Here is a 17,420-nt window from a genome sequence, read left to right on the forward strand (position 1 = left end):
CAAGGGTCGCACCTTCGTGCTCAAAGGTCGCACCGTCGTGTCCAAGGGTCGCACCTTCGTGCTCAAAGGTCGCGCCGTCGTGTCCAAGGGTCGCACCGTCGTGTCCAAGGGTCGCACCGTCTTGTCCAAGGGTCGCACCGTCGTGCTCAAAGGTCGCGCCGTCGTGTCCAAGGGTTGCACCGTCGTGCTCAAAGGTCGCACCGTCGTGACCAAGGGTCGTGTCGTCGTGCTCAAAGGTCGCACCGTCGTGTCCAAGGGTCGCACCGTCGTGCTCAAAGGTCGCACCGTCGTGTTCAAGGGTCGCGCCGTCGTGCTCAAGAGCCGTGCCGTCGTGCCCAAGGGTCATGCCTGCGTCCTCATAGGTCTAGTACCGACGTGCATAAGAGTCGTGCCGTCAGTTTCAAGAGGTTTAAAAGGGAACTTCGATGGCTAGATTATACAGTTGCTCCGTCAGGTAAATGAGAGGTAGCGTTAGTGATATGTGGTTATGTTTGATACAGCAAATGTGTTTATATCTTAACTAACAACACACTCACGCTCGTGTCAAATTCTATGCACAACACTCACCTCACGGACAACTTTCTTGCGTTCCTTCTAAAGGCTTTGCCTTCGTCATATACTTGGCGTAGAAGTAGAGCGCCTATGAAAACTGCATGGGATCAGGAACTGTACGTCCGAGTCAGATCTGCTTACAAGCAGGTAAATCACTTATTCCAAGTGGACCATTATTGCTATCTGATGGTAAGCTGGTAGGTATTTTGATCCCACAGGGAAAACATAAACGACACATGTGTAACTTCATCCTATATTTTAGGACATTGACGATACACAGGTGTAACAGTAGAGCCATAACTTACACAAACAACTTAGTGGGTCAGATGACAGCACTCGTGAGGCAGGTATAGTGACGACCACAATCTCTCTCGCGACCCCCCGTGGATGGCATACCTTATCACAGTCATTTATTCTGTCTTACCTTATCAGTACATGATATCAAGAGCAGCAGACGCCAGTGGGAGCCCCCATCAGCGAGTTACACATAAGGTTAAGAAGCATAGTGACCAAGTCGGTGAGCGTGGCTGCACCTGCGTGCTGGGAGTCGATGCATCTTAAGTGAGGAGTCTTGTAGATAGGGAGGGTGTCCATCCCTCGCTGGTAGAGGTCCTCACACTCGCTGATCCCAGCCAGGTTCAGCGGCAGACTCGTGTCCCACCACCACAGACCACTATCACTGGTCTCGCTAGGGACCAGATGGTCCCGGATGGGCTTAGCATCTTGTCTTCCCCTGATGGTGTCGGGTCTTGGGCTACTGCGTTGAGCCTCCCCATCCTCCTCCGACCAAGCGGCTAGCCTTCGGAGAGACGGCGACGACTGAGGTGTCGTATGAGCGGGACGACGACGCCCCTCCTCTCTGTACAGCCGCTGGTAATGCAGGAAGACCATCTCACTCCAGTCGAACGCAGCATCGCTGAAGGCAACTCTCATATTTCCTAAGCGGCCGGTCGCAGCGTGCGGTCGGTTGCGGCTCTGTGGGAGCACCAGTACTCGCGTCCTTTGGCTTATCTGTATACACACATACACTGGGTTCAAGGGATGAGGCCACCGAGAGTGTAAAGCAACCTCCCCATGAAGTAGAAATAAGTAATTACACACACACACACACACACACACACACACACACACACACACACACACATCTCCGTGGTGTAGCGGTTAGCGTTACTAGCCGCCGCCATTCACGGGCCACTTAGGATCAAACCCGCATGAGTTCGAATCCTGGTGGCGGGAGCCGGCCCCACAGTCCACCCAGCTGTTCATCCCTCCCTTCGAGGCTAGATGATGTAAAGGGCACCTGGTATAGGCTAGGGTGTGTGTGCGTGTGTCTCTGCATACATACATAGGAATAAAGACATGGTACATATATAAAAAGTTAAATGACGGGGCAACAGGAGTGTAAAACTCTCTCCCTCGTAACACTCAAACAGTAATCACACTTAAAGATGATCGTCATTGCCTTATTTTGAAGTATGAAAGACCTATCACTCTTCTAGGGTAGAAAACCCGTCATACATCTACTTCATATCACCTGCACAGTGTGTGTGTGTGTGTGTGTGTGTGTGTGTGTGTGTGTGGTGGTGGCGGAGTTCATGATGGGTGGTGGGTGGGTGGCAGGCAGTGGCTGTACTACTGACCTGCTCCAGGAGTGGCACAACCCTCCGGTGCACATCCCCCAGGTAGCCGAGGACGTCGTGGACATAGTTGTGCATCGTCCGTTGCATCATCCATGAGGTGTATCCTACCGGAGACCAGCGCGAAGTCATTCACATAAATCAAGAAGGTTTAATGGTCTGAGGTCTGAGCTCTTCTCCACACCACAGACACACCCTGGCTATTTGCGAAGGGCCTCTGTGGCGTGCACTCTTTGTCTGTGTCTTTATATATTGAGGCACATATGTCCTTTCTGTGCACTCTATATATTCAGGTGTATACTATATGTTTTCTGTGCATTTTCATGTACTTATTGCATGTGTTGTAGATTGATAACTACAACTGGTATGGCACTACGTAGACGTGATTGAAAGTTTTCAAGTTGTGGTGATCTTACCTATGATGAGCAGCTGGGGTGTGGCTTCCTCTCCCGCGGCCCATCTGCTCAGCTGCTGTAGTTCCTTCGTCACCTTCAACCTTGATGGCTGTGTCTCCGCAAATATTCCGAAACTGTGGCGAAATTACCGGCGCTTATAGGAGTAATAGTACTGTGTAAGGTTATAGACAGGTGTGGTGCATGTATACCGTGGTGTGGGGACTGGGGAGAGAGAGACGCTGTTGAGGGACCCCTAATAGCTTGATGAGCAGGCACTGGCTGGAGACAGGAGACCGATAGTCAAGAATACTTGTATCGACGCTACTGGTTGGGAAAGAGGTTAGAGAGGGGACGGTATCCGTGTGAGTGAGAACAGTACTACCGCAGTGGTAGAAAGAGAGAGAGAGAGAGAGAGAGAGAGAGAGAGAGAGAGAGAGAGAGAGTCTATGTGAGCAGCAACAATAACACAGCTTATATCGCAGCTATATCTGGACTGGGAGGTAGTACATTGCGATCATCTGTCTCACCTGAACGTTACTCGTAGGCGCGATGCGACCCTCGTAGTGGCCTCCATGTCCGTGTGGAGTTTGACGTACTTTTTCCTAACTTCCACGAAGGATTTTGTCTTGTTCTGGAGAGGAAAAGATATCGTTTCTTTTTATATATTTCTTTTCCTGGCGAAAAGAAACATGAATCTATAGACGATCAGGGAGAAAGATAGGTCAATAATGAGGAAATGATCAGGTGAAAGAAGCCTTTGAAACTGTGTATATATATACTTTATATGGGGACACATGAAATGGACTTTGCTTGAAGACTTCCCCGGTATGTGTTGTCACGAGTCTACGATGTATTGTGAGCGTTGCTTTTAACACACGCAACGAGTGACAATTAGGTCAATTTTCGACCAAGAACTAATGAGATTTTTTTTTCACCGGAAAAAAAACACATCATACATGTTTTTCCTTGCACACATGTAAGTAGTACTGTGAGGTGTTAACTTCTTATTGGTGGGTGAGCTGGCAGTAGCAGAGGAGTGTGTGGTGGGTGGAGAGTGTTAGCAGCATGGAGGACCTGGATCCTGAGGGAGATCGCACAACTCACCTGCATGTTGATCATGAAGTGATACGTATCGTCTGTTTTCATAAGGAACTTGTAAAACAGTCCCCTGATTTTGGAGTCTCCTAAGAAGGAGATCCAGAGCGGCTTGTCGACCATCCTCTTCCTGAAGCAGGCGGTGACGGTGGCTGGGTCGTGAAAGGGCGTTATGACACATGGGACGTAAGGCAGGACTCCGCCGTTGGCGCCAATCCTGGTGGGGGCGCTGAGGGTGGGTGCCGTCCTCATGTTGTTACCCTTGCCACTGTGGTTACTGGTGTCGTTGGAGGATAAGAAAGAGGGCAGAAGTCTGGCCAGACTACGGTAATCCTCCGTGGTCGCTCCACGCGGGGACGACCTCTCCTGCAGCAGGTGTCGCACCCTTCTGATGGCAGCCGGAGCCCCGGTCACATCCCGGTCAACCCGGCCGATGTGGGAGTGCCGTGGCGTCCAACTGTCGCTCCCCAGGCTACCATTACTGGTCGCGTTTCCTCCGGAATACTCTAAGGACTGAGCTATGGCAAGTGTGTCGGCATCTGGGACGCTTGTGATGGTGAAGAGGGATCGGCAGCTGTGCTCACGCGCACCGAACACTGGCTGTAGAGGTGCCTGGTCCCGACCTGCCTCAGAAGGCGATGAAGTGTTATAAATCCTCATCACTGAAATTAAAACTGCTGTGGTAAATATGACACTTAAATAGGGCGTCCTTCTCTTAGATTGTGAGAGCATTCTGTTCGCTTTCCAAGTTCTTTTGATGTCAGAACCGTGATCATCAATATCCAGAATCAACTGTAAACATTGCAAACTGCAAGTGTGTAAAACGGCGAGTTATTCGAAATATTTTCCTGTTAGCGCGTTCGTTTAGCAGGAAATTCAGAGGATAAAAAAATGAGAGAAATCTGATGTGAATGGAAAACTTATGAACGTGGTTATAAGGTGGGTTGCAATTTACGATGCCATGACATCTTTACTGACGCTCAAGAACCTTTGATCAGACTGGTGAGGTTGCAGACGAAGTCGGCGGCCCGCTCGGCGGAACGAGTTGGCGGAGGAGGAGGAGGATAGACTGGTACACCTAACGCCCGATGCTACGAGACGACACGCCTGTTGTCGTACGGCATCCCTGGACTTAACTATAAACTTTCATTAAATCTAAGTTGACCTGTTTTGACCTCGACTATCTCACGTAACATTATTACAAGTCCGATGGAGCTAAGCCTCTATGATCTTTAATTAAAGTCCTTGTTTAGAATCTAATAAAGGACGCTTACGTCTTAAAGCAACAGGCGCTACTAGGCTCAAGCGAAAGTAATGTGGTTAGTTTTAGCCACTTGATAAGAAACTGTCTTGGTTCATCGGTCGATGAATAGAGCCAGTGTATTCCTATGGGGCCAGATGTTACCCAGGGTTGATGAGTATGTGAGTACAGAGCATGATCAGGCGGGAGCCAGAGACACGGGTCCCTGCGCGTGGAGTTCGTCTCTGCTGACCCAAGGCGATGGCTTGAACCACCACACCCCACCGTCGCTCACAGTGATCTCGGAGCCCCGGACACACACACACACACACACACACACACACAGCCGCACAGGTTGACGTAACGTCATTCGCTATACATTTGTATAGCAACAGATTCTACGCGTAAACATTGATTTCCACGTGCTTTAACGTGTGTACGTTGAAGTAAGATGCGCATGTGCGCATCCCAGCACCTCAGACATCGATTTACCCGCAGCACGATGTCTGTATGCTTCCCATATTTTCTGTGTGGAGATGAGCTACACGAAGATGAACCGTTATGATGCCTCCCCTTCTTTGCTTTACGTAATATTTACAAAATACATAAAACATTGATTTCTATATGAACAGCACTACGAGGAAAAAATGTTATATCACATATGAATATATAATTCAACTGTAATTTACCTATTTGTGATTACCTATTTATGCAGTGCAGGGTAAGAAAAAAATTCGAATGCATACGTGGGTCCCCAATCTCCTGAACTTTCTTTACCACAATGTGTGTTGGTGTCTGTATATCTATGACGCATTTAAGCTCCAACTGAACCTTATACCTCCACCTTATACCCTGGAGGCAAACCCAAACATCATTTTCATAACTGGACCAGAGCGATGATTTGTCTAGGGGTGACTATGATCACAGAGGAGGGAGATCGCAACGGTATCTATCAGAAGCCTTCAGTTGAAGGACGCGGAGCACCCGAGGTGAGATGTGTTCTCGCTATACAGCAACGGGCGAAGGCTGCCTGCGTGCGTCTCCGGGAGACGCCTCACCCCGACCCGCTCGCACGTTAGAGAGAAAGAAGCGACGCCAATGATAAAATGGACAGGAACTACGTGGCGAACGGAGGAGGCACGAACTACGCAACCCAGACGAACATATAAAAGACGCACGTGATTCCTTCGGAGAACTCAAAGGACTCCCGAAAAGACACTGAAGACTCTCATCCATCGCCGCTACAACGTTGAACGCTTCGTAGCCTAGCTTACCATGGTTTAGTGATAGCATTGCCCATGGTTTAGAGAGAGAGAGAGCTCTAGGAGCTTCAGAAGACATGGAGTCTAGGTGTATAGAATAACGGCTCTTACCAGATGTAACTGGGGGAGGATAAGAGATGCCTGTCTCCTTGACTTGGGTCAGTCTGGCGTACAGAGACTGTGAGACATGAACAGACGTGCGACACCTCATTCACTTTGGCAGGAGAAACGTTGGCTGTTCTTGTGTTCGGTGTTGTATGTCTGACGGGTCAGGTGACACATTATGCATAAAACTGTCCTTACTTGTGCGCGAGAGTTGAATAACTTCGAAAGAAAATAAAGGTCGTAGATTATTTTCATTTTGAAATTGTCACCATGTTAAAAGCGGGTCGTCACACTCATACTCAGGAGCGGATGTGTTTGTGTATGGACTTGTCGCTGGGTGGCAATGCCTCATGAGTTCCTATGCACGTCAAGGGATTTGTGGTTTGGTGTCGTCCTAGAAGTGTTCATATTTGTACGACTTGTGGCTATGTGTCTATCTCAGACGTGCCTGTTGTTTGCAAAGAAGTACTACTACTTCGGGGTCATTGCCCCAGGGGTGCATGTGCAGGGAAAAGGTTCTTGGAAATCTCAAGACAGCCATGTGTGTGTGTGTGTGTGTGTGTGTGCGAGGTCTCGTGAATTGAAATGGATAAGGAAACTAGGGGTAACAGGTGTGATTCACTTTATCATAGCAGCTTTTGTCTATAATATCACAGATCAAGGGAATGAGACCAGCCTCTGCCACCAAGACCCCTCACTCTTCACCATCAGCGGGTCATCAGTATGTCTATGGCACAAAATATCTACAGTGACAGCGGAGTTGTCAACACCTGATGCACTGAGGCCAAGTTAGGTAGCCGGAGTCTCGTTTTTCTTCTGCAGTGTCGTTCAGTCATCATACGCCTGGTTACCGAGCGCCGTTTTCTGATCTCGTCTAGAGACAGACTGTAAAAGAGAATCGAGATGTGGCCAAAGCGTCAGCAGGTGCTCTACAATGCATCAGTTCCCCATTGAGTGAGACAGCTCTAGGGTGATCTTGACGGCGAATGGACGGGGAAGCTGTGAGAGGGAGGAGGCGGGAGCTTGGATTGTAAAGGAGAGGGTGTGGTCGAAGCCCGCAGGGTGGGTTTGTATCACGAGAAACGCCAGATCTCGTATTTGCAGCGTTGGACTTGTCGACTGAGACAATAGCTAAGGTACTTGGCGAATGGAGACCTTTACTCAGTATCAGGGGCTTCCTCAGCGAGGAGCTTTGCCTCTTCGAAGGCTTTCATGAACTTGGCCTTGGCGGCGGCGACCTCAGGCGTGTCCTGCACGGGCGCGGGTCCTGGAGCGGCAGCCACAACGGGTCCATTTCCAACAGCTTCGGGACCCTTCGGGAGGTTTGTACCTGTGACGCGGAAGCCGAGCTCATCAGCCACGTAGTACTGGGTCTGGGGCTTGCCGTTGGAGTCGATGTAGGTGTAAGAGCCGCTGACATTACCCTGGGCGTCGCGTGTCTCCGTGCGATCGCTGTCGCCGCCGCTGAATCCGAAGGTGTACTGGCCGTACTGGTCTAACCTCTGGTACTGCGTGTCGATGGGGACTGGAGTAGTGGTAACGATGTTGTTGTAGGCTGGCTGCGGTGCACCAGCTGGATTCCCGTATTGTCCGAGGCCAGCTGCAGCACCGGGGTTTGCGTACTGCGGGTGGGCAGCAGCGGCAGCTGGATTCGCATACTGTGCCTGGCCAGCCAGAGCAGCTGGATTAGCGTAGTACTGCGCTTGTCCAGCCGGAGCAGCTGGATTCGCGTACTGGGCCTGTCTAGCCGGAGCAGCTGGATTCGCGTACTGAGCTGGTCTAGCCGGAGCAGCTGGATTCGCGTACTGAGCTTGCCTAGCTAGAGCAGCTGGGTTCGCATATTGCGCAGGACCCGCGGCAGCAGCTGGATTCACGTACTGGGCTGGAGGAGTGCGACCCACCGATGTTTGATGGAAGTATTCGGTCTGGAGGCTTGAGGAAGGTACCTGTGGTGGTGCGGGCAGGGTGGCGGCTGGCGACGGCGGCTGCTGCTGCAGTTGTGCGTACGCTGCCTGTTGCGCCTGGAGAAGGGCTTGATGTTGGTGACCTCCTCCGGGGAGGAAGCCAGCCGAAGCCGCAGTGTGACCCTCTGTGAGAGGCTTCTGGTGGGGTGCGTGGTAAGGCTGCTGGTGGCTGTGGTGGTGGTGGTGATGGTGACCAGGGATGCCTGAGAGATGTGCGTGGCCACTCACGCTGGCTGCCACAGCAGCGACCACCAAAATCTTCGTCTGTAGGGAAATGTGTTTTGTGTGAGTACATACCAGTCAATCAATGACTTATGGAAGTTATTGCCAAAAAAGAAATATTATCAGTCGAAGTATCTTCATCGCAATCGAGAGAGAAGCGAATAAATGATACAATAAGGGAATGGAGAGGTGAATGATTACCATATATACATAACATCACTGGTAGATGTGAATAATCATATGTGTATCGCATGCTTTTGCTTTCCAGTGGGACGACATAATTGACTATAAGAGGCAGACTCACCAGAGGGTCCATACTGATTCACCAGAGAGGAAGAGGAGGAGGTGTCTGACACTCCCTGAGGTAGAGGATGCTTATATACCACCGCCCTCCAGCCACGGACCAACAAGGTCGGGTTGCACCCACCGTACACACCTCTCAAGCACCGGGCACCTCTGCCTTCCACCAGCCCGCACCGACGTGGCTATATACCCTCCCCTTCCACCTTCACCATATACAGCATCTAATGGTGGATTACCCAACGACAGTCATGTATAGGACACACACACACACACACACACGTACCCTCTCGGCTACCCACGAGGAGCCCTATGCCCAGAGCAAGACCCTCCCACAGCGTCCACACCCACAACGTCATGTATGGTGCCTCTCCTACTTTTCAAGGACGCGCGTGATCGCGTAGCCCGGGGTTCAAGGATTCTCCTTGTTGCTAGCAGACGAGCGGTGAAATGTCAGCGTAACGGGGGAGGAGTACCCTGGGACTAGAGAGCCAGGAGCATCCGTATACCTGCTCACTGACAGGTTAACGTGATGGATGGGCGTGACGGAGGGAGGACAGAGACCAGAGGAGAGTTGATAAGATTCTTGAGAAATCTACAGAGCATCTCGGACGATGGAGTGAACAGGAAAAGCTGTGCTTTGCACTTTCTGGGGAATACGGTGTCATGTTTGTCCACACTGTTATGGTGGAGTGCCTCAGTAACTAGAGCCTTTGCTTGTGTTAGTGCCATATCATTGACGTAATTATGATGCGTATGTGGCTCAGAACGTGGCTGCCATCTCTCTTAACAAGCAGCATTGACACAGGTCGTCAGTGTAGGGTAGGGTGGTCTGAGGGAATGCATGTATACATTGTCTGGTGCGTCTCTTTTCCTCACTTTGTTAATTCGTTAGTAGCTCGGCTGCCTGAACTGTGTGTGTGTGTGTGTGTGTGTGTGTGTGTAGTGACGGTCGTCTACCACCACACAGCCTCCTCTCCCCTCCCTGGTAGTGGTGTACATACATCACGCTCCAATGTTTACATCTTCTAAGATACTGTCTCCAGCAGAGCAGCCGTGGTACTTTATACCGTCACCAGTATTAGTATTGGTGAATCACCTCATAACGTTTCAGTACTCATATTTGAACGAATTGAAGTACACGTTTGAACGAGTTTAAGCAGACATTTTGAGCGAGTTTAAGTACACATTTTGAACGAGTTTGAGTAGACATTTTGAACGAGTTTAAGTACACATTTTGAACGAGATTAAGTAGACATTTTGAACGAGTTTAAGTACACAATTGAACGAGTTTAAGTAGGTGACCGCTATCCTTCGTTTCCCTCTGTGTGTGTGTGTGTGTGTGTGTGTGTGTGTGTGTGTGTGTGTGTCAGAACTGTGACTCTGAACGTTTGGGTTATAATGGTGGCGTGGGATAAATCAAGTATCTTTCCACGCCCTGCCGTTCCTCCTTTTACTACAGCTGAGCTAAAGCTAAAGCGGCGGTTTAGCTTGCCATACGTGGTAATCGGCTCATGACGCACAGCCCAGCTGTCACAGGGTCCTCCTAGTGGCGGCAGCTAAGACGATACGACAATTGACGCTATTTAAGGAAATTCATTGATGTTTTCAGTTGGTCCGTGGCAGGGGGTTTCGAAGCCCTGAAGAGAAGGCGAACACGTATATCCTGGTGCGTTCCTCTTCCTCGCTAGCTTATGTAATATCGTCACACGGTATTAAGGTCTGGGTGGGCAGATGCGGACGCGAAATTGATAATACTCTGCATAAGTCGTCCTTTTTTTTCCGTAGCGTTTTTTTTTTCCCCTATCAATCTGACCTTCATGTGGGACTGTAGTGGTGATGGGTGGCTTATGTATCTCTCTCACTCTCTCTCTCTCTCTCTCTCTCTCTCTCTCTCTCTCTCTCTCTATATATATATATATATATATATATATATATATATATATATATATATATTATAGGATGTGACACCTGTAGGTTAGTTATGATGCGCCCATAGCCTCAAGGGAAAGAATAAATCTAAGGTATACAAAGGATAATAGGTTTCCTTTTCTATATTGATATTTTCTTCCTCAATACCTTCTAAATTCTTTTTTTTTTTTTCTCCGTTTGTTTGTTTTAAGAGAAATATACAAATTACTGGAAAGTGTCCAAAACATAACAAATCAGAATCACACATGGTCAACTTTAACTCGAGGAGGAGAGGTGAACCACGAACGCAACTCTCATTCCTTCTCTAGAAACTATGTTGAGACGCTGAAGTAGGAAGCTGGCTGCTCTCACGTCCTTGGTAGATTCACTTCGCCGGGAACCAGGGTCATTGAGGATGTGAGTGGAGCACGTATCCTCCCCACGATCGTAAAACGTCTCCAGCCAGACCAGTTGCAACACTGAGGCACTGCGGTTCCAGTACCTCCTATTTAGTCTGCTGTTCCCTGAAGTCTAGAGCACCTCCTTGGGTGTCTAAGGTTCCCTCCAAATAAGGATCTGCCAAGGATGGATGCACACGTGTAAACCTCGCATCACAGCTGCCTGCCCCACTTTCAAGCAAATGGTGCTGGCACCGTAAGGCCACTTGCCACCTCCATCACGCCTCAGGTGTTGGGTTCCTCCTTCCACAGGCATGACCTCCTGAAGGGACGTCGAAGATCTCACCGCGTATGACGCACCGTCGTCCATCTAAAACTCCTACATCTCGAGGACAGAGAAGGTTGGACAGCCACTTCTTTCTCTGCCAGAGACAACTCTGATGTTCATTGTATGGTTGAAGGTGTTAAGGCGAAGGGATGACTGTGCTAACACCTAGACCATGTGTGTCAAGGCGACTGCCGAGGCAAGAGTTTGGTACAAGACATAGGAAGGTAACTAGTGAGGGCGGGGTCGGGCCCTGGCAGATCGCAGTTGGGTCTTCCCAAGCGGGCCATAGTTTGGTCTTGTAAGGAAGGATAAGGCTTGATCCAGCCCGGATAAGGGTTGGTCCCACATGGATAAGGCATGGCTCACTTTTTGGCTAAGGCCGTGCATTCTGTGATGGGTCTATCCTTCTGCTTTGCTTGTGAGTCCACAATGAAGTGGGTCAGGATGATTTTGTCCGCTGCGTTCCCCCAAGGTCAAATGTATATATATATATATATATATATATATATATATATATATATATATATATATATATATATATATATATATATATACAGGTTCATATGGCTAAAGTGTGGTTCTGCAGGAGGCAATTAGACACTACAGGTCGCGCCATACCTGGTAACCGTACTGGCAATATACTCAAGATTTTCTGAGCGCTAAGAGGAATTTAGTTGCTTGTCTTTACAGGGATGGAGTTACAGACTGGGTACGGTCAGCCAACGCTCGCCCAACTCGGTGGTGGGGTCACTGTTACATGTTACGCGATATACTGAGCGTGATGACCAGGAGGAGTCTCAAGACACAGGAGAAGGACATCTGCATTCCTGTTTATGCAGTACGGAGGGCGTGGCCCAGTGGAGGATGGTAGAAGGGTATCGTGTTTTTATTTTTCCTGATGGCGCTCCGGGGAGCCCACTGGAGGCCGCGTGAAGCGTCAGGCGCTACCAGCAAGGAGAGAGAGAGAGAGAGAGAGAGAGAGAGAGAGAGAGAGAGAGAGAGAGAGAGAGAGAGAGAGAGAGAGAGAGAGAGAGAGAGCACCTTTCCAGCAATTTTATGACGCAATGAAAAAAAGGAGTTCACTTCTGGGCAAGGGAGGGCTGGGGGTGATGCTTCAAACCCAACTTAGCTCTACCTCAGATGCACGTCAGTGGACCCAGCCACCCTTCTGAAGAAGGGTGGCTGACTCAGCACCACAGTAACACATTCATCGACGTACTTGAGATAGTCATCCTCGTTGTCATTGTCTCCTTGGCTGTTTCACCGTACAGACAAGTCACACTCACGTCTCATCTTTTTTTTTTTTTCTTTCTGTTTCTTTCGCCTTCACGAGCCGGCATTGTTTTAAAGCTCCCGCTTAAAGTTTAAGAAGTTTCCTGTGTGGCAACACGCCAGACAGGGGCGAAAGATCCTCTGCCTTGCTATCCTTGTCTTCTACTGCTTTTCGAACGGACCGCATCTTCGTCAGTTGTGTCTTAAAGCCAGACCACCTTTGCTTGGACCAAGGGCACAGCTGTGTATCGACGTAACATGTAATTCTATATATCTTCTTATAGTCTTCGAAAAATGAGAAGTTTGACCACCGTTATGTATGGCTTCACCAACCCACCTCATGTACTATCCTGGTCGTTTCGTAGTTATTAGTATCAGAAAAAGCTATTCTGGTCCATCTGATCCTTATAGGAGTGTAGACTGGCACTTAATAGGCAGATTTTATGAAGCACTATTATGATTAGAATATATTAACTATATGGGGGGTCACCTTTTACCATCGCCTCGTTGAATTCTATGACTTCATATTGGATCACCTTATACCCATCGCCTCTTTGAATTCTATTGACTTCTCCCGTCAAGAAGAGGAAGTCCATCTCCTTCCCTGTTATTTTGGATTCTTCTCTTGTTACTGTACATACATCCCTCTGGAACGACCACATGTGATTTAACATCTTTCTTTTTAATTCGGTCTTAGCTTTTGCCCATAATGTCCTTCGGGTTAATGTCTCCGGGTCGTCCACGTATCGTCGCGACCACAGGCACAATCAGGGAGCGCTACCTGTTCACTGGATGTATATACTAATGTCTTATATCTAGGTGTACGATCATGGGATAATTATGGACTGCTCTTATTTCGTTAATGGATGATATACTGTCGGAATAAATGAGTCATTACAACGAAATAACTGTTGCATCGTGATATTAAACGGTAATCAATCGTCTCTTTATCAATTTTCGGATTATCTGTGTCATAATGGTAGCGTCCTGGGCAGCGCTGATGTAATGCATATGTAACAGAGGTACATAGAGCTGTTTCAGATATATATGTGTATGTGTGGGAGTATTCAGACACACACACACACACACACACTCACACACACACACACACACACACACACACACACACACACACACACACACACACACAACCCCTGTCCTCTCCTCCCCCACCATATCTCCAGCTATCGAGGTAGGGGGAAGAAAGAGTTACGACAGCGTTGCCACATTTACGACAATGGTGACCAGTTATGATGATTGTTGTGTCTTACTGGAGGAGAGAGAATGAGTTTTTACACTCTGTGTTGCCCCCACGTCTTCTTTACCTTGTGTGTCTGTGTGTATATGCAAATGTATCATAAAGGAACGAATGATTCACGATATGTTAGTAGCCACAAGGAAGGTGAAACACGGGATTCGAACGCTTTTCGTAATATTTCACATCTTTATGAATACAGACGTACTGTGAAATATCACGAAAACGTTCGAATCTTTGTGTTTCACTTTCCATGTGGCGAGCAGCATGTATGATGTATACATACATGTAGTAGAGCGAGACATCTGCTGGCCAGTAGTAGGCTCTATGACGTATGAAGTATACAACGAATATAAACACTACACTTGGTGATACACTTTATATCATTCTCTCTCTCTCTCTCTCTCTCTCTCTCTCTCTCTCTCTCTCTCTCTCTCTCTCTCTCTCTCTCTCTCTCTCAACACCCCCTCCACCCAAAAAAAAAAAAATAATATGGTCACTCTTGAGTTCGGGGTCTGTCTTGTTATGTTACGAGTCATATATATATAGTGTGACCTGCATTACCTCAAAGTGACCCAGCTAGTTAAGGGGGTCACGCAGAGCCTGGATACCCGCCTCAGTGGTGCAGCTGAATGGACAAACGACCATTGCCCCGCCCACTCGTTTCCTTATAGATCATTGGTCGTCAGCCGAACTCGGTGTTATCAATTGACAGAAAAAAAGGGAAAGATAAGCATGATTGAAGTCAAGCTTTATTTCAAAGCCGTTTTTTTAAATCAGAAGCGAAAAATCGTCTCTACCTGTTTCTAACGACCGAGCTAAAAACTTCCAGTTCGATGATCAAACTGCTGGTTCATCAACTGTTCCCTCGTTACTTGCCCTCATACACACACACTCCGGAGCCCCAGGTTAACAGTCAGTCCCCATTTGACCTGCGTAGTGGAAAGACGTGAGGTTAACAGTGAAGTGTATAGTCAGTGGGTGTTACGTTTCCTCAATATGTGAAGGTCACGCGTAGAAAACGACGATAATGTTGATGCGAACGTAAAGTGCAGTGGATGTTTAGTTCCATCATGAGAAAGATCAGTGTTCATAAATCACTAGAAAATCTATAATACAAGAGAATTATTTGAAGGGAAAATACAGGAAATCAGAATGCAATAGAAATACTCAGTTACGTTTCACGTGATACAATATATATATATATATATATATATATATATAATACAAGCCTCCAACAGCCAGGATCGAACCCGGGAACCCTGTTCAACAGGCGGGAGCGCTACCGCTAGGCTATGATTGCCCCTAATAGGGAAATAACTATTCGAATACTATGTACTCGAATACCCTTCATCTCACGTTGGTGAGGAACGGGATCTACGCCGGTCATTTCCCATCGGGCTCACACAACTAGCAGATAGCTGGTATGAAGTATACTCAAACGTCACTCTCGTCTTCCAACCTGAGGAATAATTCATGATGTGAATTGGTGATGGTGTAGGTGTGTGTGTGTGCGCGCGTCTGGGGTTGGTGGGCATGTAGGGTGAGTGGGACAACGAAAAAAATGTTGAGGATAGACGAAAGTGGTGATGTTACTACAGCCCATTGTGTTCTGGTGAAGAATATAGTGTAGTAGAGCCATTGGAAATAGATTCAGTGCCTGGATATATATAGAGTGTGATTACATTGAAAATGTGTATAAGTGATTTAACTACCTGAAGATCTAGATGAGCCCTCTTGACCGATGTCTGCCACAGGCGGAAGGTAAGTAACATATTTACGTATTTACATATTTGCCAACTCGTATTTATATGGTCGGGTTGCATACGGGTTCAGTTAAAGTGACAAGACGTAAATCTACCATTTCGGACATTCACCTGTTTGCTGTAAATATAAAGGTCAGAATCGTTCTTAAAAACGTCAAAAGCCATCGGAATGATAATATCAGCGTAGCCAAACTTAATTCAACCTAACTTACAGCAATTTCAGCCTAACAAAACCTACCCTAACTAAGCACAGTTTTAGCCTAGCCAAACCTAATCTAACTTAGCACAATTTCAGATTAACGAAACCTAATCTAACCTAACTTAGTTCAGTTTTAGCTTAGCAAACAGCTCAATTTCAGTTTAACAAAACTTAAATTAGCACAATTTCAGCCTAGCAAACACTCAATTTCAGTTTAACAAAAACTAAATTAGCACAATTTCAGCCTAGCAAACAGCTCAATTTCAGTTTAACAAAACCTAAATTAGCACAATTTCAGCCTAGCAAACCTAACCTAGCCTAACTTATCGTCATTTAGCACAATTCGCTGGATGTCTGAAACGATAATAATATCTCACTTCTGAGCTTGGTGATATCCAGCCGTTTATAAGAGATCATAAGGGACGTGAAAATGTCCAGCTTTAGGAGACAATAACCTTAAACGCTGTCACTTGATGGAGTTTTTCCTGCGGTAGCGGAAGCGTTCGTACCCACACCGAGAGTACGCTATGGTTGTGAATATTGTCACGCAATGATCAAATCGCCGTAGTAACCGAGTAAACAATATGAAATTCGTATGGTTTATATAAAGATAATTCTTTGAATGATATTGATATTCGTTGCCAATTATATTCCCACCGATTGTTACTCCATATATTTTTTTCAATTATACATTCATCATTATCAATGTACATTGTGTAGGTATATTGAACGTAACCTGGTAAGTAATGTAGTACAGTACGAAGGTCTTGTTTCTTTCTTAAGTACACTACTGGTAATCCTGCATTAGGTTGTTAACTCTCTGAAATATTGACCGTAAGCGTCAGCCTCATTATTTCTGAGGTGTTACCAGGGTCGGATTTTTACATCCCTGTCATGAAATATATCCAGAGGGAAATGTAATCTAAGTGCAGAACTTACGTTGTCAATTCCGTTCACATTTGACACCCTTATCATGAAATGTCCAGAGGAACATGTAATTCAAGCTGAGACTTATGCTTTACATTCCATGAATATTTTACACCCTTATCATCAAATGCCCTGAGGGAAACGTAATCGAAGCCCAGACTTACAAAGTAATCAATACCTTTTATTTAAAAAAGATACAGTAGTATCAGGGTGGAGGGCACAGCTGACCAATTGAGTACAGGGTCACCACTGGGTCACCAATCACCATCATGCCATCTCTCATAACAGAGAGGCTACTGTACGTAATGTTACTGTCATCCTACCTTCTGACCTACGTATATAACCCCATCCTTGAGTGAGATTCTAAACGTCTCTTGAGGTATGCGAGGGGTTTTGTGAACATTCTTTGCGTACGTTGAGATGTCGCACGGGTTCCATGACAGTCCCTGGAACTTTACGTGGTTCCAGTTTCTCTCTGAGCCTCTACGTGTGGTGACGTCGAGTGTTGTATCATATCCTTTGTAGTACATGAGCTGCTCCCGTGGTGTAATGGGTCGTGTCCCTATTACGAATGGTGCTGGCCGGCCGGGGA

The 17,420-nt window shown here is 47.3% G+C and overlaps 3 protein-coding genes across 3 annotated transcripts in view; 1 reads left to right on the forward strand and 2 right to left on the reverse strand.

Annotated features, from left to right (window-relative positions):
* Nucleotides 1-17,420, forward strand: part of LOC139759112 (ras GTPase-activating-like protein IQGAP1) — a 424,460-nt gene that overhangs the window by 51,319 nt on the left and 355,721 nt on the right. The gene's annotated exons all lie outside the window — the stretch shown is intronic.
* LOC139759305 (uncharacterized) lies at nt 803-6,156 on the reverse strand. Its single transcript, XM_071681434.1, has 5 exons — nt 3,689-6,156; nt 3,112-3,215; nt 2,606-2,718; nt 2,193-2,296; nt 803-1,563 (listed from the first exon to the last, which is right to left on the reverse strand). The coding sequence occupies exons 1-5, from the start codon at nt 4,409-4,411 to the stop codon at nt 994-996; spliced, it is 1,614 nt and encodes a 537-aa protein (XP_071537535.1). The 5' UTR covers nt 4,412-6,156; the 3' UTR covers nt 803-993.
* LOC139759090 (uncharacterized) lies at nt 6,892-8,934 on the reverse strand. The gene is made up of 2 exons (XM_071681045.1): nt 8,777-8,934; nt 6,892-8,514 (listed from the first exon to the last, which is right to left on the reverse strand). The coding sequence occupies exons 1-2, from the start codon at nt 8,786-8,788 to the stop codon at nt 7,444-7,446; spliced, it is 1,083 nt and encodes a 360-aa protein (XP_071537146.1). The 5' UTR covers nt 8,789-8,934; the 3' UTR covers nt 6,892-7,443.

Source organism: Panulirus ornatus, chromosome 32 (assembly GCF_036320965.1).
Source record: "Panulirus ornatus isolate Po-2019 chromosome 32, ASM3632096v1, whole genome shotgun sequence".
Taxonomy (NCBI): Eukaryota; Metazoa; Arthropoda; class Malacostraca; order Decapoda; family Palinuridae; genus Panulirus; species Panulirus ornatus.

Coding starts and splice junctions, on each gene's coding strand:
- LOC139759305 (XM_071681434.1), bottom strand. CDS start 4,411: ATGCTCTCACAATCTAAGAGAAGGACGCCCTATTTAAGTGTCATATTT. Junction 3,216..3,688: donor ACTTCATGATCAACATGCAG/GTGAGTTGTGCG, acceptor TTTCCTCTCCAG/AACAAGACAAAATCCTTCGT. Junction 1,564..2,192: donor TTGTGCCACTCCTGGAGCAG/GTCAGTAGTACA, acceptor GTGTGTATACAG/ATAAGCCAAAGGACGCGAGT.